The sequence below is a fragment of the Rattus rattus genome, chromosome 2 (assembly GCF_011064425.1).
Source record: "Rattus rattus isolate New Zealand chromosome 2, Rrattus_CSIRO_v1, whole genome shotgun sequence".
In the NCBI taxonomy this organism is placed as follows: Eukaryota; Metazoa; Chordata; class Mammalia; order Rodentia; family Muridae; genus Rattus; species Rattus rattus.
The window spans coordinates 115277257-115301511 of record NC_046155.1 but is presented as its reverse complement, the minus strand read 5'-3'; the positions used below and the strand labels follow the sequence as shown (position 1 = coordinate 115301511).

The window sequence follows — 24255 nt, the reverse complement described above, 5'->3', positions numbered from 1 at the left end:
CATCATGATCAAGTAGTCTTCATCCCAGGGATGCAGGCATCAGTTCACCATAAGGAAATGTGTCAACCTGAACCACTTTATAAACAAACTCAAAGAACAAAAAAACATGAACAACTCATTAGATGCTGAGAAAGCATTTGACAAAACTCCACACTCCTTCATGTTAAAAGCCTTAGAAAGGTCAGGAATTCAAGACTCATGTCTAAACCTAATAAAAGCAATGTACATCAAACCACTAGACAATATTAAACTAAATGGAGAGAAACTTGAAGCAATCCCTCTAAAATCAGGAGTTGCCCACAATCTTCCTATTTCTTCAATATAGTACTTAAAGTCCTAGACAGAGCAATTAGACAACAAAAGGAGGTCAAAGGGATAAAAATTGGAAAAAAATGTCAAAATAACACTATTTGCAGATGATATGATAGTATAATTAAGTAACTCAAAACTTCCACCAGAGAATTTCTACAGTGGATCAACAATTTCAGCCAAGTGGCTGGATAAAAAAATAACTAAAAAAAAAAAAAAATCAGTAGCCACCCTCTACTCAAAGGATAAACTGACTGAGAAAGAAATTAAGGAAACAACAAAATTTACAATAGTCACAGATAACATAAAATACTTCAGTGAGACTAGCACTTTGTATTCCAGCTTTTTCATGTTATTTCTCATATTCTATGGCTTTTAGCTTTACTTCGGGCCATTTCACCCTCTCTTGAGCAGCCAAGAACTGTATCCGTATCTTTATCAGATGACTCCTAAGGACACATCTCTGGCACTGGCCATGGTTTCTTTGATTGTCCATTTCAACTGGAACTGGGTGGGAGCAGTTGTTTCAGATGATGAGCCAGGTTATGAATTTATCTTGGAATTGAGAAGAGAAATGCAAATGAACAGTGTGTGTTTAGCCTTTGTGAGTGTCATTGTTAGCGATGACATATTATTTGTGAAAATGAATAATATCTATTACAACCAGATCATGATGTCATCAGCAAAAGTTGTTATCATTTATGGAGACAAAGAGTCTCCTCTACAGTTGAACTTAAGACTATGGAATTTAATAGATATCCAAAGAATCTGGGTCACTACCTCACAGTGGGATATGATCATAAATAATGGAAAATTCCTCCTTACTTCCTCCTATGGGACTCTCACTTTTTCACATCACTATTCTGAATTGTCTGGTTTTAAAACATTTATCCAGACAGCATACCCTTCAAACTACAGTGATGACATTTCCCTTGCTAGATTATGGTGGATATATTTTAATTGTTCTTTGTCATTTTCTAATTGTAAGAATCTTCAAACTTGTTCAAAGGAAAAAATATTTAGATGGTTATACAGGCACCACTTTGAAATGTCTTTGAGTGATACTACTTATGACCTATATAATTCTGTGTATGCTGTGGCTCACACACTCCAACAGATGCTTCTGCAACAGGCAGATAGACTGCAAATAGATGATGGAAAAGAACTGCAATTTGACCCTTGGCAGGTAATATCTATTCCACTACATATCACACAGAGTCATAGATGTAATTTTTCCAATGAATATTGTTGCTTTTAAGATTCTAAGTTCTTTTCTTTCAAATACACCAATTGTTTTATTCTTTCACTGCATATCATTGTAAATTCTTTTGTTTCCTTAACTCTAGTGCAGCCAACACTGAAATATTCATAGTTTCATAATCCATTAATTCTAGATTCCATAATATTTCTACCATAAATGAATTTTATGTCTTTAATATTTGAAACAAAATATGTTGCTTTCTCATGAAATTCTTATTGGCAACAAGAAGGTGACTGGCATTTTTACATGATCAAGAAATTGATAATATGTGTAATGAATATGTCCCAAATAATAGAAAAATTCTGGCAGTTTCTTCTTCATTGAGGACCTCGATTTCCTACTTTTTTATCAGATAATAATATACAGAAAATGAGGTGAAGTATGTTTAACTACTCCCACTCATATTTCATCTGTGCATATTTTAGAAGAATACCTTCACTGAGAAAGAAGTATTTAGGAATTTTGATGTTATTGTACCTATATTTGGTATTTTCCCCCTCTGATATCAGACTACTTGTCATTAAGACACATTATTAGGACAAGTTAAAAATCAGAGACAGATTAAACTTTGTTTTCTTTCCTAATCTGTAGGCACAGTTAAAACTAAAATAATAAATGTTTCAGATGATCTCCTTCCTGAAAAATGTCCAATTTATAAACCCTGCTGGAGACAAAGTGAACCTGAATCACAAGGAAAAACTGGATACAGAGTATGACATTCACCAGACTATGGATTTTTTGCCAAATCCTGTATTTAAGCTGAAAATTGGAACATTTTCCCAAAATCTGCCACATAGTCCACAATTATATATGTTGAAAGAAATAATAGAGTGGAACACAGGCCATCAACAGGTTTATTGGATTTACTTGTTAAACTCTACATGCAATATAAGTACCCAAAATCTCAAGGTTGACTTGATCATTTTCAAAGGATAGAGCATTTTAAAATTTATTTACAAACTCATTCCCTATATTCCTAGACTTGCTTTCAGGACATGTATCTACCTTTCTCTCTCTCTCTCTCTCTCTCTCTCTCTCTCTCTCTCTCTCTCTCTCTCTCTCTCTCTCTCTCTCTGTCCATCAGTCTGTATGTCCATCCATACATCCATCCATCCATCCATACATACATCTCTATATCCATCTTTCTATCTATCTATCTATCTATCTATCTATCTATCTATCTATCTATCTATCTTTTTCTTTCTTTCTTTCTTTCTTTCTTTCTTTCTTTCTATCTATCTATCTATCTACCTATCTATCTATCTATCTATCTATCTATCTATCTATCTATCTATCTTTCTATCACCTATCTATCTTTCTATCTATCATCTATCTATCTATCATCTATCTACGTATTTGTCTATCTAGGATATATAGATGTAGATTAAAAATTTATATAAATCACAATACAACTATAATTTTTAATCACAAACTTCAATGAAGTATTTCTTCTCAATTTAATGCATTATGAAAACATTTTTTCAGTTTTTCATTTCAACTTTTTCATTGTTTATGTCATTATAATTACTTCCAGTTAGATAAATATTTTTATTTATAATTCATTTGTGATTTTTCTCAGTCTCCAACCTCAATTTGCAGTATTCCTTGCAGTCCAGGATTCAGAAAATCCCCTCAGCAGGGAAAGCCTGTGTGCTGTTTTGATTGTACACCCTGCCCCGAGAATGAAATTTCCAACATGACAAGTAAGCATTTAACTTACCAAAGGTTTAATTAGATTAACTAATTTCTCTCATTTATACATGGTTCACAGTGAGGAATTACCACAACTGTGAAGTCTCAACATAAAATAAAAGAATCAGGAACTTAAAACTCTCCCAGGTTCTTTCAGTCCTATCTCTAACAAAGATGGAGAAAAAAAAACTCTCCCAAATCCTGAACTACATTATGATTCATTATTCTCAATACATTGTACTGAATAGTTTCTTTTGGAAATTGCTTTAGAGTTCTAACAATCACTATAGCACTTCTTTTAAGCCTCAAATTCAGCAGGATGTAAAATAGCACTATGTAATACACCTAAATTTCATCCTCTCTGAGATATGTCAGTTGCATATTCTTATTTATCAGGCATACTATAAGCTTAAGGAAAAGGTGTAGATACTCAGAGATGCTGAAGTTTGTTTGAAAAGCATGTATATTGTAGTGTGCCCTATCATAGAGCCTGCTGTCCTTTCATGAATTGTATTTTCATTTGTACTCAATCCATAAATGAATTTGAAAGGCAGAGTAGAATTTGAAATCAAAATTTTAGAATAATTTTGAGCAGTATGAAATAAACATTTCATATTTAGAAGGATATATCTTCTTTGTGACAATGATCCTATGATACATTAATACTGATGCCATTTTTACTGCATCAAGTTATTGAAAGATGGAAGTAATTTTTTGCATTTATGGTACATATGTAAATAATAAATGTACACCTTAATTTAATCTACAGACCAACATCCTTTTGTTTCATATAATTTAAAGTTAAGATTCATATAGAATTCAGGGACACAGCATTGAAATGATAACCACACAAGTGAATAGTAGGCTAAAACCAGCTTCATGGAATACTATCTAGAAAATACTGAAGAAAATTATGTTTTAAATATAGTGAATTTTGAGTAATTGAAAACAACGTTGCCTCAGAAATTTTAAAATTTGCTTGTTACTATTTGTATATTAAAATCTTGAAAATAAAGCATTTTATAACAAGTAATATTTATAAATTACTTGAAAAATAAAATATTTGAATATTTTTCTTAAAAAGTTAAATATCACTGCTTAGAAAATATAAGAAAACATTATTAATTATAAAGGAATATAATTCCTGAAATTAATTAACAATAACATTGCTGTTAAGTTTGTGCTATTGTCTATCCATAATTGAAAGAGATTTGAAGATGTCATATTATATGTTACATAATATATGTCAACTATCTCTTCTGTTAATTGGCATATTTACATCTTCAAGAGATAGAAAAGCTTCTTTCCAGGCTGTTTAGGAATATGTTTTTATTTTTTGAAACATGTGAAGACTAACATCATAATAACATTTAGAAATATTTTAACTTTTAAATTCTCATTTCTCCCACTTCTTTAGGCCCTCCCACTGTTCCTCTCCCCTTTTCTTCTGAGAAGGTGTACTACCTCCCATATCCCCTCACCCTAGCACACCAAGTCTCTGCAGTGCTAGCCATATCCTCTCCCACTGAGGCCAGACAATGCAACTCAGGTAGACAAACCTATTCCAAAGATTTGCAACAGCATTAGGAATACCCCCTGTTTCAGTACTTCAGGACCTACAGGAAGACCAAGTTCCAAATCTGCTATTTATGTGCTGGGGTCCTAAGTCTAGTCTATGTATGCCCTTTGGTTGGTGGTTCAGACTCTTAGAGACCCCAACGGTCCAGGTCAGCTGACAGTGTAGGTCTTCCTGTGGAGTTCACATTCTCTTCAGGAGCCTCTATCTTTCCCACCACACTCCTATACAAGTCCAGAACCTTAAGCCTATGTTTGGACATGGGTATCTAAATCTGTCTGAGCCAGCTTTTGGGAGGAATCCCTCAGAGGACAGATATACTAGGTTCCTTCATGCAAACATAATATCTTCATTGATAGAATCAGGAATTAGTGCTTGCACACAGAATGGCTCTGCAGTTGGGCATGTTATTAATTGGACATTCTCTTAGTCTCTGCTCCATCTTTGTTCCTATATGTCTTGTAGACAGGATAAATTTTGGATCACAGTTTTGGATGGGTTGGTGTACTTATCCCTCCACTGGGATTCCTGCCTGGCTGCAGAAAGTGGCCTCTTCAGGTTCATACTCCACTTCTGCAAATCTCATGTAAGTCACCACCATTGATTCTTGGGTGCCTCCTTTAGGCCAGGTCTCTGGCACATTCTCCACCTCCCCACTACTTCCAACTACAGAATTCAGTCTTTCTTATGGCCATCTGGCCACCTTCCCTGTCTCCTATCATACCTGGTCCTGTACCCCTCCCACCACTTTCCTATACCCTCTTTCACCCAGTGCCTTCCATGAATCTGCTTCTGGAACTATTTTATTTCCCCTTCTAAGTGATATTCAAGCACCGTCATGTGAGCTTTCCTTTATTGTTTAGTGTCTTTGGATCTGTGAATGTAGCATGACTGTCCTTTTTTTATGGCTATATTCACTTATAAGTGAGTACTTACTACGCATGTCCTTTTGAATCTGGGTTACCTCACTGAGGATGATATTCTTAAGTTCCATATCTTTTATTTTAGTGAAGTCTATTTTGCAGATGTACTTTAAACTTTTTTCCATTTGTAAGTTGAGGGACTTCAAGGTTTTTACAGTTCCCAGCTAATTTTAATAAAAATGCTATGAACATAGTTGAGCAAGTATCTCCATAGTATGCAGGATCAACTTTTAGGTGCAGGCATAGGAGTGGTGTACCTTGGTTTTAAGGTAGAACTATTTGCATTTTTGGGATCAAACATAGAATTAATTTCCGAAGTGGTCATACAAGTTTGCACTCCCACCAGCAATGAAGAAGTGTTTTCCTTGTTCCATACACTTGCCATGCGATATCAGTTGAGATTTTGGATCTTAGATATTCTGATCAGTATAAGATAGAACATTAAAGACATTTTAATCTGCATTTTCATGATTACTAAGGACTTTGAACATTTCTTTAAGTGCTTCTCAGTCATTTGAGATTCGTGAATTGAAAATTGTTTCCCTCTGCACCCCATTTTTTACTTTGCTTTGGGATGTCAGAATCTAACTTCTTGTGTTCTTTATAAATTTTGGATAGTAGGCCTCTGTCAGATGGAAGACAGGTAAAGATCTTTTCCCAATTTGGAGGATGCCATTTTTTTCTATTGATATTCTACTTTGCCCTACTGAAGATTTTAATTTTCACGAGATCCCATTTATCAATTGTAGATCTTAGAGCCTGGGCCATTGGCGTTCTATTCAGGATGTTGTCTCTTATAACAGTGAATTCAAAGCTATTCACAACTTTCTTTTCTATTAGACTTAGTATATTTGGTTTTACATTGAGGTCTTTGATCCACTTGAACTTGAGGGTTTTTTGGTTGTTGATTTTTTCTCAGGGTGTTAGATGTGGATTTATTTCATTATTGTATATGCACTATTTGAAATGCATCCTTTCTTTTTGCATTGTCAAAATTCCAAAGTCCATAGGTGTATCATGTTATTTCTGGGACTTCAATTCATTTTCACTGATAAACCTATCTGGTTCTATATCAACATCATGCAGATTTTTTTTTTTACTATTGCTTTGTAGTACAACTTGAAATAAGGAATGGGAATACCTCCAGGTGTCCTTTTATTGTTCAGGATTGTTTAGATATCCTGTTTTCAATGTTTGCTTGTTTTAACACATGGAGTTGAGAATTTCACTATCAAGATCTGAAAGAGTTGTGTTGGAAATTTGATGGCATTGAACTGAAACTGTATATTGCTTTCAGAAAGATAGAAATTTTTACTATGTTAATCCTACTGATACGTGAGCATGGAACATATATTGGATTATTTGTAGATGCTGTGAGGACTGTTGTTTCCCTAATTTCTTTTTTAGTCTACTTATCATTAGTAATAAGGAAGGCAATTATTTTTTTTAGTTAATTTGTATCCATCCATTTTACTGAAGTTGTTTATCAGCTCCTGGAGTTCTTTAGAAGAACTTTTGTTGTTGCTTATGCTTATGCATACTGTTCTATCATCCACAAATAATGAGAATTTGACTCCTTCTTTTCCAATTTTTATTCCATTGATTTCCATTACTTGTCTTATTGCTCTATCTAGAATTTAAGTACTATATTATTAGATAGGGAGAGAAGGGATAGCCAGGCCTTGTCTCTGATCTTAGTGGAATTGCTTTAGTATTTCTTCATTTAATTTGATGTTGTCTCATGTCCTGTTGTATATTTCTGGTTATGTTTAGGTATGTGCCATGTATTCTGATCTCTCTAATACTTTCATAGTGAAATAATAAATGTTGGATTTTGCTAAAGCCTCTTTCAACATGTAATGAGATGTTCATATGATTTTTCATATCAGTTTGCGTTTATGGTATATTATGCTTTTCATATGGAACCATCCATGCATCCTTTGGATGAAACCAAATTGATCATGGTGGATGGTGTTTTTTGATGTGTTCCTATGATTTAGTTTACAAGCATTTTTTTAAATTATTTTTGCATCGATGTTTATAAGAAAAATGTTTCTGAAATTCTTTTTGTGTGGTCTTTGTATGGTTTAAGCTTCAGGAGGACTGTGGCTTCATAGAATAAGTTTGGCAGTCTTCCTTCTCTTTCTGTTTAGTTCAGCAGTTTCAGGGGTGTTGGTGTTAGCTCTTTTTTCAAACTCTGATAAAAGTCTGCACTAAAAACAATTGGTCTTGGGCTTGTTTTCTCTCAGGTGCCTTTTACGGACTTCTATTTCTTTAGGGTTTATAGGACTGTTTTAATAGTTTGCCTGATCTTCATTTAACTTTGTTAATTCCTACTTGTATGGAAAATCTTACATTTAGATAAGACTTTTGTTGTATTTTTTTTATTTTGCTGCACACAGGCTTTTGAAATAAAATCAATGAATTTCCTAGTTGTCTGTTGTTATGTTTCTATTTTCCTTTCTGTTTTTGATTATTTGGATACTGTCTCTATGTCTTTGGACTAAATTGGCTAAAGGTTTATTCATCTTCGTTTTTCTCAATGAACTAGCTCTTGTTTTCCTTGATTCTTTGTATTATTTCTAGTTGATTGACTTCATCTATGCTCTTGCTTATTTTCTGTCTTTATTCTTTTAAAAAATGAAATCTTATTTTATTATATTAAGTATTGTGTAAGAAACAACTGCTTATTCTGTAATATTTGTGAGACTGCAATAACAAGTTACAATAATTTAAAGTTATAAAATACATAAATTATAAAAAGATACTTATGTAACAAACAGGTTTTATATTTGCCCTCGTCAGGAAAATCATTCATGTGGATTCTCATATGACTCACAAGGAAATTATGCAGTCATGCTTGAATTCACACTTAATATTTTCATATCTTATTTAAAACAGAACATTTTTATTTTATTTTTCTTGGATATTTTATGTATTTACATTTCAAATATTATTCCCTTCCCACCTCTCCTGTATTCCCTCCCCCCCCATTCCCATCCATCCATTCCTACCTCAATGCCCTAGCATTCTTTTACATTGAGGAAAAGAACCTTCACAGGATCAAGGTCATTTCTTCCTATTGATTCTGGACAATGCTATCCTCTGCTACATATGTGGCTGCAGTCATCGGTCCCTCCATGTATACTCTTGGTTGGTGGTTTAGTCCCTTGTAGCTTTGGGTGTGGGTGGGGTGCTGGGGTTTATTTGGTTGATACTATTCTTACTATGGTGTTGAAAACTCCTTCAGCTACTTCAGTCACTTCTCTAACTCCTCCATTGTTGTCCCCTTGTTCGGTCCAAGGGTTAATTGCAAGCATTCTCATCTGTATCAGTAGGGCTCTAGCAGAGCCTCTTATGGGACACCCATGTCTGACACTTGTCAGCAAGCACTTCTTGGCATCAGCAATAATGACTGGGTTTGGTATCTGTATATGAGATGGACTCCCATATGGGGCAGTCGATAGATGACCATTTCTGTAGTCCCTGTTTCACTCTTTGTCCCTGTGTCTCCACCCATGAGTACTTTGTTCCCCCTTCTAAGAAAGACTGAAGCATCCACATTTGATCTTCCTTCTTCTTGATGTACATATGATCTGTGATTTTTTTCTTAGGTATTCCAAGTTTATGTTTTTCTTTCCTTTTCTGGAGCTTCCTGTGTATTTTTAAATTCTTGGTATGAGAGCATTCTAATTTCTCTGTGCAGACAGTGCTATGAACATTTCTCTTAGCACTGCTCTCATTGTGTCCCATAAGTTTGAATATGTAGTGCTTCATTGGCATTGAATTCTAGAAAAGTTTTTATTATTTGACTTCTTTGATGTCCTGGAGATCACTGAGTAAACAGTCCTTTATTTCCATACATGTGTAGATTTTCTGGTGCTTCTGTTGCTGTTGAAGTACATCATTATTTCATGGTCATTTTATAAGTTACAATATAGTATTTCAATATTTTGTATATGTTGAGATTTGGTTTGTTACTGATTATATGGTCAGTTTTACAGTAGGATTCATGATGTCCTGAGAAGAAGATATATTCCCTTGTGTTTGGGTGAAATAGTCTGTAGATCTTTGTTAGGGTCATTTGATTTATAATGTCTGGTACATCATTTCTGTGTAGTTTTTTCTGTTGGATATGTCAAGTTTTGTGACTAGGGTGTTAAAGTCTTCCACTATTAGTGATTGGCATTTGATTTACCATTTAATCCTTATCAAATTATCCTTCACAAACATAGTTGCTATTGAGTTTGAGGCATACATGTTTAGAATTAAGATAACATCTGGGTAGAGTCTTCCTTTGATGAGTATGAAGTTTCGTTTCTTTTCTGTTTCAATTAATTTTGGTTGAAAGTCTATTTTATTAGCTATAGAATGGCTACTCTACCTTTTTTCTTGTGACATTTTGCTTGGAAGACATTTCTCCAGCCCTTTAATCTAATGTCTATCTTTATTGCTGAGATATGTTTCTAATATATAGCAGAATAATAGATCCTGTGTCTGCATTCATCCTTTTAGCCTATGCATCTTTATTGGAGAATTGAGTTCATTGATCCATTGATGTTTAAGACTATTAATGAAAAATGATAGTTAATTTCTGTTATTTTAGTGTTGACAGTGTTACTGTGTGTGCATGTGCACATTCTTATGTGTGCCTGTGTGTGCTTTCCTTATTTTTGCTGGTATAGAGTTACCTTTTTGTTTTCTTGGATGTTATTATTCCCTTTGGAGTGGAAATTTTCATTGTAGTATTTTCTATAGGAATGTATTTGAGGATAAATAATATTTCTCTATCTATGATAATTTAAAGTGTTGTTATATATATTAGCATATCTGGGCATCTGTGTATTTTTAGAGGTTGCAAGATATCCATGAAGGCTCTTATAGCTTTTAGAGTATCTGTTGAGAAGTCATGTGATATTCTGCCATTTCTGCCTTTGTATGTTACCTGGCCTTTTTCCTTTGTCTCTTTTATTATACTTTTCTTTGATTGGTAGACTTGTTGGAAGATAACATTTTTCCAGTCCACTCTAATTTATTTTCGGTAAGATTCTTGTATGTTTATAGGCATCTCTTTGATCAGGTTGGAAAAGTTTTCTTTTATAATTTTGATGAAAATATCTCCTAGTCTATCGAACTAGAACTCTACCTTCTTTTTCCATGCCTTATATTCTTAAATTATTTTTTCCTGTTATCCCAGATTTCCTGGATTTTTTGGGGGATGGCATTAGAAAATTTTTAGTTTTAATAGATTCTTTTACTGAGGTATAAATTTGTATTATTGTCTTTTCTATAACTGAGATTCTCTCTCCTATCTATACTGTTAGCAATTCTTGCATCTGTTGTTCCTCTTCTCTTCCCTAGGTTTTTCATCTCCAGGATTCCCTTGGTTTGTCTTTTCTTTATTGCTTCTATTGCCATTTTCAGGTCTTAAACAGTTATATTTATTTCCTTCAACTATTTAATTGTATTTCCCCATACTACTTTAAGGGATTTATTTGTTTCATCTTTAAAAGCCTCTACCTTTTGGCTGTACTTTTATGTATTTCATTAAAGGGCTCATTCATTTCCTCTTTAAAGGCCTCTATTGTATTTACAAGATTGAATTTATAGTGATTTTCTTGGGCATTGGTTATTTTAGGTTCTTCAGTGCTTTATGCAGTAGTGTAGCTGTGCTGTGAAATAGTCATATTGCCCTGTTTTTTTCTTTATTGTGTTGTTTCAAGGCCCTTTAGTTGTCTGAATGTCTTTAGTGCCTGAAAGTTCTGTTGGAAAAGAATACTTGGAGGAGGCCTAACCTCAGTGATCCTTGCTAGGAACCTTCTGGCCTGGAGCAGGTTAAAATGGGATACAAAGTAGAACTCTGGTGTGACTTTAAAGACTGGAAGGTCTCCAAATGTTCAAGCTCTCTAACTATACTAAAATGCTCATGATAATATCTAAAGCATCTTAAACACTTTCTTGCTCTTTCTGAGGGTAAAAAGCTTCTGGCTTAGGTGATGCACACCTGTACCCTAACAGCAGGAGATTAAGTAATGTGACCTTTGTTCTATGTCAGCAGGTACTGCTGTGATGCTCTAACTTTCAGTCTGCTCACAGAAAGAAAAATGGACACTGTGTAAAGTGATTTTAAAGTTTATAGTTAAATTGTCAAAATTTCCTCTCTTAGAAAAAGGAAAAATTTGGATGAATGAAAAGGTAGATAAGAAAAAAATCTTTGCACTCTTCTCTTTGTTCACAGTACTTATGCATCTTTCATAATACATGATCACATGGTAAAAGTTCATCACAAGTTCACTCACTAAAAGAAATCACAAGTGGAATAAGAAGTTTATAATATTGAATTTTACATGAATATACACTAGGAATATTTATATGACTAAACATTCTTTAGCTGTCATGGCTCCACAGGTTCATCTAATGTTAAAAACTATAACTAAGTTATTAGTGAAGTTTTGTATAGATAAAGCCAGTTAATACTTCATCTTCTGTCATAGAACCTATAATAAATCATCAGTTCCCTTTTTATAACCTGTGGTTAATGGTTTTACAATATCTTGGAATGTGTTCTGAGTAGTAAACGTCCGGTTATTTTATAAGAGGCAATTGACTGTTAATAAAATGGGAGACTAACAGAATTGTCATTGCAATTTTAACTATCAGAAAAGAAGCTAAGAGCAGTTCCACTATAAAAGAGCTTCAAAAATACTCATATATTTCTAGGAATTCTTATGAGATCATCGTTAAATATTAATGATAGCATCACTGCCAGAGAGTACATCTTCATAGTTCTGCAGAAATCTGCTCAATAAAATGGGCTAATACCTAGTGATTGCTATATATGTAACAGTAACAAGAAAAGCATAATATTAGCAAGGATCTTTCCTAAAAGGACTTTCTCCTGGGCTTGCCTACCGGAGTTCATCATAGATATCAATCTAAGGCAAAGTTACTTCAGGAAGATCACCTGTCAGTTATTAGCTTGTAGGCTCCTGATAGATCCTGGGGCAGCAGATCTCTGATGGGTATTTTTGAACTATATGATTCCAGCTTAGCTTGTCAGACAACAGTGTGCTCAAAGATGTTTTCAGAATATGGGTCCATTGAGGATACCAAGGTTCTCCAGGGTAGCTGGTGGTACCACAGAGAATTCAGCAGACTTTGCAGGGAAGGTATTTGTGGGATGAGAATATTGCCTTTATGGTTCCAGTTCAGCAGGACTGATGAAGGTGTGTAGAGAGGTGACAAGGAAATGGATACCAATCAGGGATAGCAGGATGCTCAGGGCAGCTGGGCATGCCTAGATGGCTCAGTCGGCAGGGAAAATAAGTGCAGCAAGGGAATCTCTCCTGTATATTTCCAGATCAGTATGTTTGCTTCCTTAGAAATGGTTTTATTTAATTGCAAAACCACTTAGGACACATAAAATGTGAAAGATTTAATTATTCAATATACTTTCAGAGGTGTTGAAGGTGAATAACCATATAAATGTGCTTCACATGATGTTGATAGGGGAATCATTTAGGAGAAAGCACTTTTGATGTCAATGACACTGGAAGAGAGATGCCATTTGGAGACAAAAGTCACAATAACTCTTTTTTTTTCTTTTTCTTTTTCTTTTTCTTTTTTTTTTTTTCGGAGCTGGGGACCAAACCCAGGGCCTTGTGCTTGCTAGGCAAGCACTCTACTACTGAGCTAAATGCCCAAGCCCACAATAACTCTTGAAAGGCTTTGATCCAAGGTCTAGTTTGCTTCTCTCTCTTTTTTTTTTAATTTATTATTTTTTCATTATTTTAAAACTGGGTATTTCTTGTTTACATTTCAAACATTCCCTTTCCTGGTTTCCTGTAAATCAGCCCCCTAATCCCTCCTGCTCCCCTTACATAAGGGTGTTCTCCACACCCACCCCACTTACCGCCCTTCCCCCAGCAATCCTTTACACTGGTGGTCCAACCTTTGAAGGACGAAGGGCTTCTCCTTCCTTTAGTGCCCAACAAGGCAATCCTTTGTTACATATGCAGTTGGAGCCATGAGTCAGTTCATGTATACTTTTGGGGCTGTTATTTAGTCCCTGGGAGCTCTAGTTGGTTGGTATTGTTGTTCTTATGGAGTTGCAAGACCCTTCAGCTCTTTCAGTCCTTTCTCTAATTCCTCCAACGGGGGTCCGCTCTCACTTCAGAGGTTTGCTGTTAGTATTCACCTCTGTATTTGACATGTTCTGGATGTGTTTCTGAGGAGAGATCTATATCTAGTTCCTGTCAGAATGCACTTCCTAGCTTCATCAATCTTATCTAGTTTGGTGGCTGTATATGTATGGCCACAAGTGGGGCTGTCTCTGAATGGCTATTTCTTCAGTGTCTGCTCTAAACTTTGCCTCTATATCCCCTCCTATGTATATATTTATTTCCCATTTTAAGAAGGATTGAAGCATCCACATTTTGGTCATCCTTTTTGAGCTTCCTGTGGTCGGTGGATTGAATCTTGTGTAATTTGAACTATTGGGCTAATATCCACTTATCAGTGAGTGCATACCCTGTGTGTTTTCCTGTGATTGGGTTACCTCACTCAGGATGATATTTTCTATTTCGATTCATTTGCCTATGAATTTCATGAAGTCATTGTTTTTGAAGGCTGAGTAGTTCTCCATTGAGTAGATGTACCATATTTTCTGTATCCATTCCTATGTTGAAGGGCATCTGACTTCTTTCCAGCTTCTGGCTATTATAAATAAGGCTGCTATGAACATAGTGGACCATGTGTCTTTGTTGCATGTTGGAGGATCTTTTGGGTATATGCCCTGGAGAGTTATAGCTGGGTCCTCAGATAGCGCAATGTCCAATTTTCTGAGGAACCTTCAGACTGATTTCCAGAGAGACTGTACCAGTTTGCAAATCCACAAATAATGGAGCAATGTTCCTCTCTATAAATATCCTCACCAGCATCTGCTGTCACCTGAGCTTTGATCTTAGCCATTCTGACTGGTATAGGTGGAATTTCAAGGTTGTTTTGATTTGCATTTCTCTGATGACTAAGGATGTTGAACATTTCTATAGGTGCTTTTCAGCCATTTGATATTCGTAGGCTATGAATTCTTTGTTTAGCTCTGTACCCCATTTTTAATAGGATTATTTGTCTCTCTGGAGTCTAACTTCTTGAGTTCCTTTTTTATTTTGGATATTAGTCCTCTATTGGATGTAGAATTGGTAAAGATCATTTCCCAATGTGTTCATTCGCATTTGGTCCTAATAATAGTGTCCTTTTCCTTACAGAAGCTTTGCAATTATATGATGTCCCATTTTGTTGATTATTCATCTTAGAGCATAAGCCATTGATGTTCTGTTCAGGATATTTTTTCCAGTGCCCATGTGTTCCAAATGCTTCCCTAGTTTTTCTTCTATTAGTTTGAGTGTATCTGGTTTGATGTGGAGGTCCTTTATCCACTTGGACCTAAGCTTTGTACAGGGTGATAAGCATGGATCGATCTGCATTCTTCTACATGTTGACCTCCAGTTGTACCAGCACCATTTGCTGAAAATGCTATGTTTTTTTTTCCATTGAATGGTTTTGGAACCTTTGTCAAAAATCAAGTGACCAAAGATGTGAAGGTTCATTTCTAGGTGTTCAATTCTATTCCACTGATCTAGATGCCTGCCACTGTAACAATACCATATAATTTCTATCACTATTTTTCTGTAATACTGCTTGAGGTCAGGGATGGTGATTACTCCAGAAGTCTTTTATTGTTGAAGGTAGTTTTAGCCGTTCTGCGTTTTTTGTTATTCCAAATGAATTTGCAAAGTTTTCTTTCTAAATGTATGAAGAATTGAATTGGAATTTTGATGGGGATTGCATTGAATCTGTAGGTTGCTTTTGGCAAAATGGCTGTTTTTACTTTATTAGTCCTCCCAATCCATGAGCATGTGAAGTCTTTCCATCTTCTGAGATCTTCAATTTCTTTCTTCAGAGACTTATAGTTCTTATACAGATCTTTCATTTGCTTGGTTCACATAACACCAAATTATTATATATTATTAGTGACTATTATGAAGTGTGTAGTTTCCCTAATTTCTTTTCAGCCTGTTTATCCTGTGAGTAGAGGAACACTACTGATTTGTTTGAGTTAATGTTATACCCCGCCACTTTGTTGAAGTTGTTTATCAGGCTAGTAGTTCTCTAGTGGAACTTTTGAGGTCACTTAAGTATATTATCATATCATCTGCAAATAGTGATATTTTGATTTCTTCCTTTCCAAATTGTATCCCTTTGACCTCTTTTTGATGTCTATTGCTCTGGCTAGGATGTAGAGAACTATATTGAATAAGTAGGGGGAGAGTGGTCAGTCTTGTCTAGTCACTGATTTCAGTGAGATTACTTCAAATTTTCCTCCATTTAGTTTAATGTTAGTTATTGTATTTCTGTACATGTCTTATGCTATGTTTAGGTATGGACCTTGACTTCCTGATCTTTCCAGGGCTTTTATCATGAAGGGGTGTTGAATTTTGTCAAATGCTTTCTTAGTATCTAATGAAATGATCATGTGGTTTTTATCTTTGAGTTTGTTTATATGCTGGAGTTCATTGATGAATTTCTGTATACTGAATAATCCTTGCATACCTGGGATGAAGCCTACTTGATCATGATGGATGATCATTTTGATATGTTCTTGGTTTTGGTTTACAGGAATTTTATTGACTATTTTTGTGTCAATATTCATAAGGGAAATTGGTCTAAAGTTCTGTTTCTTTGTTGGGTCTTTCTGTGGTTTAGGTAGAAGAGTAATTCTGGTTTCATAGAAGGAATTTGGTAGTTCTCCACCTGTTTCTATTCTTTGGAATAGTTAGGATAATACTGGTATGAGATCTTCTTTGAAGGTCTGATAGAACTCTGCACTGAACCCATCTAGTCCTAGGTTCTTTTGGTTTGGGAGTTTTTTAATGTCTACTTCTACTTTTTTAGAAGTTATAAGGCTTATCTGTTCCTGATTTATCTTTGGTACCTGGTATTTGTCTAGAAAATTGTCCATTTCATCCAGATATTCAAGGTTTGTTGGATACAGGCTTTTGTAGTAGGATCTGATGAATTTTTTTAATTTCCTCAGATTCAATTGCATTGTCTCCCTTTTCATTTCTTGTTTAGTTAATTTGGACATGCTTGCTCTGCCCTCTCATTAGTCTGGCTAAAGTTTATCTATCTTGTTGATTCTCTCAAAGAATCAGCTCCTGCTTTCATTGATTCTTTGTATATCCCTCTTCATTTCTACTTGGTTGATTTCAGCTCTGAGTTTGATTATTTCCTGCCTTCTACTCCTCCTGGGTGAATTTGCTTTCTTTTGTTCTAGAGCTTTTAGGTGTGCTGTCAAGTTGCTGATATATGCTCTCTCCTGCTTCTTTCTGCAGGCACCCAGAGCTATGAGTATTCCTCTTAGCACAGTTCTCATTGTTTCCCATAAGTTTGGGTATGTTGTACGTTCATTTTCATTAAATTCTAAGAAGTCTTTAATTTCTTTCTTTATTTATTCCTTGACTGAGTTATCATTGAGTAAAGCACTTTTCAACTTCTACGTATATGTGGGAGTTCTTTCCTTATTGTTGTTATTGAAGACCAGCCTTAGTCTATGGTGATCTGCTAGGATGCATGGGATTATTTCTATCTTCCTGTATCTGTTGAGGCCTGTTTTGTGACCGATTATATTGCCAATTTTGGAGACTGTACAATGAGGTCCTGAGAAGACAGTGTATCCTTTTGTTTTAGGATGGAATCTTCTATAAATATCTGTTAAGTATATTTGGTTGATAACTTCTGCTACTTTCTCCGTGTCTCTGTTTAATTTCTGTTTCCATGATCTGTCCATTAATGAGATTGCGGTATTTAAATCTTCTACTATTGTTGTGTGAAGTGCAATGTGTGCTTTGACCTCCAGTAACTTTTTTTTTTTTGAATGTAGGTGCCCTTGTATTTGGAGCATAGATATTTAGGATTGAGAGTTCGTCTTGGTGGATTTTTCCTTTGAAGAATATAAAGTGTCCTTCCTTATCTTTTTTGATGACTTTTGGTCGAAAACAAATTTTTTTAAATATTAGATTGGCTGTTCCAGCTTGCTACTTTGGACCATATGACTGGAAATTGGTTTTCCAGTCTTTTACTCTATGGTAATATCTGTCTTTGTCTCTGAGGTGTTTTTTCCTGTATGCAGCATATTACTGGGTCCTCTTTACATATTCAGACTGATAATCTATGTCTATTTCTTGGGGAAATGAGTTCATTGATGTTGAGAGATATTAAGGAATAGTGATTGTTGTCTCCTGTTATTTTCATATTTAGAGTGGTATTATGTTTGTGTGTTTTCTCTTCTTTTGGTTTTGTTGCAAGGAGTTTACTTTCTTGTTTTTTCTATGGTATAGTTTCCCTCCTTGTGTTGGGCTTTTCCATCTATTACCTTTCATAGGGTTGGATTTGTAGAATGATACTATGTAAATTTGGTTTTATCACGGAATATCTTGGTTTCTCCCTCAACGTTAATTGAGAGTTTTGCTGAATATAAGTACCCTGGGCTGGCATTTGTGTTCTCTTAAGGTCTATATGACATCTGTCCAGGATCTTCTTGCTTTCAGAGTGCCTAGTGAGAAGTCTGGTGTAATTCTTAAGGTCTGTCTTTATATGTCACTTGATCTGTTCCCTTACTGCTTTTAATATTCTTTGTTTTGTGCCTTTGTTGTTTTGACTATTATGTGACACAAGGAATTTCTTTACTTGTCCAACCTTTTTGAAGTTCTGTAGGCTTTTTGTATGTTTATGGGCATCCCTTTCTTTAGATTAGGGATGTTTTCCTTTATAATTTGGTTGAAGATATTTACTGTCCTTTTAAGTTTGGAATCTTCACCTATTTCTATACCTATTATCTTTAGGTTTGCTCTTTTCATTGTGTCCTGGATTTCCTGTATGTTCTGGGCTAGGAGCTTTTTCTGTTTTACATTATCTTTGAGGATTGTGTCAATATTTTATGTAGTATCTTTTGCTCCTGAGGTTCTCTCTTCTATCTCTTGTATTCTTTTGGTCATGCTTGTGTTTATTTCTCCTGATTTTGTCCCTAGGTTTTCTGTCTCTAGAGTTGTCTCCCTTTGTGCTTTCTTTTTCTTTTTTTTTTTCCATTTCCATTTTTGCTTCTGGATGATTTTGTTCAATTCATTCCGCTGTTTGATTGTGTTTTCCTGTAGTTCTTTAAAGGATTTTTGTGTTTCCTCGTCAAGGGCTTCTACTTATTTACTGGTGTTGTCCTGTATTTCCTCAAGGAAGTTATTTATGACCTTCTGAAAGTCCTCCATCATCATGATACAATGTGGTTTTGAGTCTAAATCTTGCTTTTCCGGTGTGTTTGGATATCCAGTGTTTACTTTGGAGGGAGAACTGGCCTCTGATGATGTCAAGTAGTCTTGGTTTCTATTGCTTGGATTCTTGTGCTTCCTCTTGCCATCCGGTTGTCTCTGGTGTTAGCTTGTCTTGCTGTTTCTGACGGTGGCTTAACCCTCCTGTAGGAATGTATGCCAGCACTCTTGCAGAGCTGTTTTATTTCAGCCAGTTATGGCAACATATTGTTCTGCTCTCAGGCATGTAGTGGCTCCTGGTGACTGGCTTTCAACTCTCAGCAAGGGCAGCAACCGGAAGGGTCCTGACCCTATTGCTCCTAGGTCCCTGTGTGCAGGGGGTGGGTGGGCACAGATGGCACTAGGCGTTTTCCTCTTAGGTCGGGAATGTGGGCAGAGAGTAGTATCATTTGGTTTCTTAGGAGTGTCCTCACTTCTGAGGGTCTAGCATTCCACTCCGTACCCCATGGGAGTTGCCTGACTGGTTTGGTTCAGTTCAGTTCTAGGCACAGACCAGAACCAGAGGTGTGGGCTGCTGACTGCTCCTATATTTCTGTGTCTAGAGGCAATATGCAGTTTCCTCTTCATCCACAGATGTGGGAAAAGGTGGGCAGAAGTGGATGTCTGTCCTGCAGTCTCAGGATTGTTTGTACTTTTGGTGTTCAGCTCTCTCCCACAGGATTTGGTAGCAGGGAGGTATGGGATAGGAAGTGAAAAGTTCCATGCACAGCCAGAAACCAGAAATGCCCGGTCCCAGAGGACTTCTGCCTTTGTGTGTTCTGAGTCCACCAGGCAGGTCACTTGGAGCAGAAAAGTTGTTCTTACCTCTGTTCTCATATGTCTTGGCACTCCTGGTAGGGCTAGCTTTCAACTCTGGGTGAGGGATGCAACCAGAAAGGTCCTGCCCCCCACTGCTCCTAGGTCCCTGTGGGCAGGGGGCACAGATGGCACTAGACATTTTCCTCTTGTGTTAGGAATGTGGGAACAGAGTAGTCTCCTCTGGTTTCTCAGGAGTATCTGCACTTCAGAGTGTCTAGAGATTCCCGATTCTCATTTTATACTTAAAAACTGCATTGTAGACTGGGCAAACAAGAAAGATTTTACACAATTTTACTGGTAATCAACAGGATAATGAGGACAAAGACTCACCATTTCAGCTATTTCCCCACGTCATTTACTTCCAAGTATCTCATGAAGTCATGCTTGATTAACAAGATTACAAGCAGTACTTCAAATAAATCACTAATGAAATCAGTAAGTCAATTTATAATAATTAGTCTTTTATTTCTTATTCTACTTTAATGTGAGAAAGTTTCCCTCCTTCAAATAGTGAGTTAGAAGTACCTGGATATCTAATCCTTAGTGCTCAATGGATTCTTGACATCATTTTTTAATTTGATTAAATAACTTAAACCTTTTATTTTGAGGAAAACTCTAATTTTGAATTTTAGTTGTCATATGTAAGGCTTATATAATACAATATATTGTTTTTTCAAAATGAACAAATTTTTTATGAACATAATTAAATAATTTTGCATCAAAATGTTTGTAAATATTGTTGGAGAGCAAAGAAAGACAAATAATTATAAATTGGTAAAACTGGTATGTACAATTTCTTACTAAAATTCATACATTGAATCCTAGTAGTGTTATTTTAACATATAGAAATTTTAACTACAAAATGTTTTATGCACTTTTTGATTGGTTTTAATCCCTATTCCTGAACTGTTTTCTGACATATGTGGTGTTTGCCTACTCAATCGATTACAGAAAGATTTTACTATATGGTTTTTACCTTATGTCTGATAGATGTATCAAAATGTACAGGGAAAAAGCTGATTTTCTGTTTTTGTATTTTAGAGTTTACAGAAATGTTAAAAATAAATATGTGCCTCTGTGATTTTCAGTCAAAAATATATTTAGTTATAAAAATATCAATAGTCTATCTTATTCTATTATTTTACAACAAGCTGCTGAAATTTTCTTGAATATGCAAGATAAATACAGTCAAGAGGTTTGCATAATTGTACAATGAACATAGATTTTGAAAATGCTCCTAATTCTTTTTTCTTTGTTTTTTACCCTTTGGTTTTATTTTGTTTCTTTTAATCAATCATTGTATTAATTTACATTTAAAATGATACCCCTATGTCCAGTCTCCCTTCCACAATCCCCATCCCACAACCCCTCTCCCCGCCTCTGTTTTGCCTCTTTGAGGGTGCTCCTCCACCCCTTCAACAACTCTCACTTCACCCCTCTTGCATCCTGCTATGCTGGAGCTTCAAGCCTCTCTCCTCACACATATATGTAAAGTTGGAGTCCTTTGTCCCTCCATGAATACACTTTGATTGGTGATTTAGTATCTTGGGGCTCTGGGTCATTCACTTAGAAGATATTATTCATCTTATGGAGTTGCAATCCCCTTCAGCAGGGGATGGGGAATTGCTAGTAACTACTAGAAAATCATAGACTCCAAGGATTGAAAGATTTCCAGGAGCCCATGTCAAATGCCTTTAGCCAAAATATACAACAAAGGGAACATAAAACCTGTACAGATCACTTCCATTAGATAGGCATGGACCCAAGTTAAGGGATGAGGCCAGTCACGCTTCTCACAATTTTTAATCTGGAAATATTTCTGTCCTAAGGAAGTACAGGAACAAAATATGGAACAGAGACTAAAAGAAAGGGGTTGGGGATTTAGCTCAGTGGTAGAGCGCTTGCCTGGCAAGCATAAAGCACTGGGTTCCGTCCTCAGCTCTGAGAAAAGAAAAGAAAAAAAAAAAAAGAAAGGCTATCCAGATACCATGCCTCCACCTAGGGATCTATGCCATCTGAAGAAACCAAAACCCCATAATATTGCTGATGCTAAGAAATTCTTGCTGATTAGAACTTAATATGGCTATGTCCTGAGATGTTCTATGAGCACTTGACCAATACAGACGTAGATACTCACAACCAACCATAGGACTGAGCCTAAATCAGTTTTGTTTGTTTGTTTGGTTTGGTTTGGTTTCTTTTTATCAATCATTATATTAATTTACATTTAAAATGATACCCCCATGTCCAGTCTACCCTCCACCACTTCCCATCCCACAATCCCTCTCCCTGCCTCTGCTTTGCCTCTTTGAGGGTGCTCCTCCACCCATTTAATCACTCCCACATCCCAATGGAAAAGTTAGGGAAAGGGCTGAAGAAGCTACTAATTCTTAAACAGCAACCAAATATAATGTTCTATTTATCACAATAGCTAAAGCCATAATGACCATAAAATTCTGATTCATTAATATGTCTTGTGAATAATTAAGAATTATTAAATCTGATGATATTTTTTTCTGTCCCAGACATGAATCAATGTATCAAGTGTCTAAATGATCAGTATGCCAATCCTGGAGGAACTCACTGCTTCAACAAAGTTATTGCATTCCTGGGTTATGAAGATCCATTGGGAATGTCTATGGCTATCTTGGCTCTGTGCTTCTCTGTTCTCACAGCTTTTGTACTTGGTATCTTTTTGAAGCACCAAGGAACACCCATTGTCAAGGCCAATAACAGAACTCTCAGCTATGTTCTACTCACCTCCCTCATCTCTTGTTTTCTCTGTCCCTTGCTCTTCATTGGTCATCCCAACTTTGCCACATGTGTCATGCAGCAGGCCACATTTGCTGTTGTGTTCACTGTAGCTGCATCTACTGTCTTGGCAAAGACAATTATTGTAGTATTGGCCTTCAAGATTACTAATTCAAGTAGAAAAATGAGGTGGCTGCTGGTATCAGGGGCACCTAAATTCATCATTCCAATTTGCACAATGATTCAACTGATTCTCTGTGGAATTTGGCTGGGTACTTCTCCTCCATTTGTTGATGCTGATGTACATGTTGAAAAAGGCCACATTTTGATTTTCTGCAACAAAGGTTCAATTCTTGCTTTCTATTGTGTCCTGGGATACTTAGGCTCCATTGCCATTGGAAGTTTCACCCTTGCATTCTTAGCCAGGAATCTGCCTGACACATTCAATGAAGCCAAGTTCCTGACATTCAGCATGCTAGTATTTTGCAGTGTCTGGATCACCTTTCTTCCTGTCTATCACAGCACCAAGGGCAAGTCTATGGTGGCTGTGGAAGTTTTCTGTATATTGGCCTCTAGTGCAGGGCTTCTTATTTGCATCTTTGCACCAAAGTGTTTCATTATTTTGTTAAGGCCTGAGAAAAAATCTTTTCAGAAGTTTCAGAATATACATTCTAAACTTTAAAACACTCATTAAATTTTTCTGACACATTTGCTATACCAAACTTATTCACAAGACTCCACTGACACTCCTAGTTGTAATCAAATTTTAGGTAAAAACATGTAATTTGTTCCCAATAAAAAAAGAAAAGGAGCGCTATATATTAGAATTTAAAAACATGGCTTAAACCTCAGTTCTCATGAATCAAACTGTATGATCAGTCATTTTGAATAGTGTAATGCTGTATTTCTTTATTTTATGCTTATAGTTGAAGAATGTACATGCTGGAAATGGGTTCTGGGTTTATTAATTAATTTCTAATTTCACTTTACTTGGGAAAAATGTCTATAGTGTGTTATTGCTGTGCTCCATAATAAAGAATTGTGAGATAAATGTTTACAGATATTTGATAATGAAGGAATGCTTTATTTTGATATGAGACAGATATACTACAGAACTATGGATGATACAAAGAAAGATGTTTTAAAATAAGAAATTTCATCCTCTTTCAGTTTAAATCCTGGCAGTATGACAATGCTCTACCAAATCATCCCCCATATGTGCAAATATTAGCAGCATTAAAAGGACATTGTGAATAATTAAAAAAGCAACATTAAAAAGTTGAAAATATGGGGTTTGGGATTGATAACAGTTAACTTGTATGGGTTAACAAATAGTACATTTAATCACATACCATTTTCTAAAAGTTTCACCCAGAAATATAACCAGTAACATAGTAGAACAAGAAAGAAATAAGTAAAACAAAAGATATATAGTACAAAGTTTAAAAATGGAGTAAATTTTGAGTTGTTGGAGGACCACTACAAATATTAAGGAACACATTGCACACAATAACATAGAAACAGAGCAGGTAAGTTACAAAATGAAAATGATCTGATGGAGGTAAT

The 24255-nt window shown here is 35.6% G+C and overlaps 1 protein-coding gene across 1 annotated transcript in view; it reads left to right on the top strand.

The window, feature by feature from the left end:
• LOC116894254 (vomeronasal type-2 receptor 116-like) overlaps nucleotides 1-23371 on the top strand; it is a 49032-nt gene extending 25661 nt beyond the window's left edge. The window contains exons 3-6 of the mRNA XM_032895960.1: nucleotides 689-1495; nucleotides 2195-2422; nucleotides 3150-3273; nucleotides 22464-23371. Coding sequence (XP_032751851.1) covers nucleotides 689-1495; nucleotides 2195-2422; nucleotides 3150-3273; nucleotides 22464-23371 — 2067 coding nt within the window. The remainder of the gene's footprint in view (nucleotides 1-688; nucleotides 1496-2194; nucleotides 2423-3149; nucleotides 3274-22463) is intronic.
• Nucleotides 23372-24255: the final 884 nt, after the last annotated feature.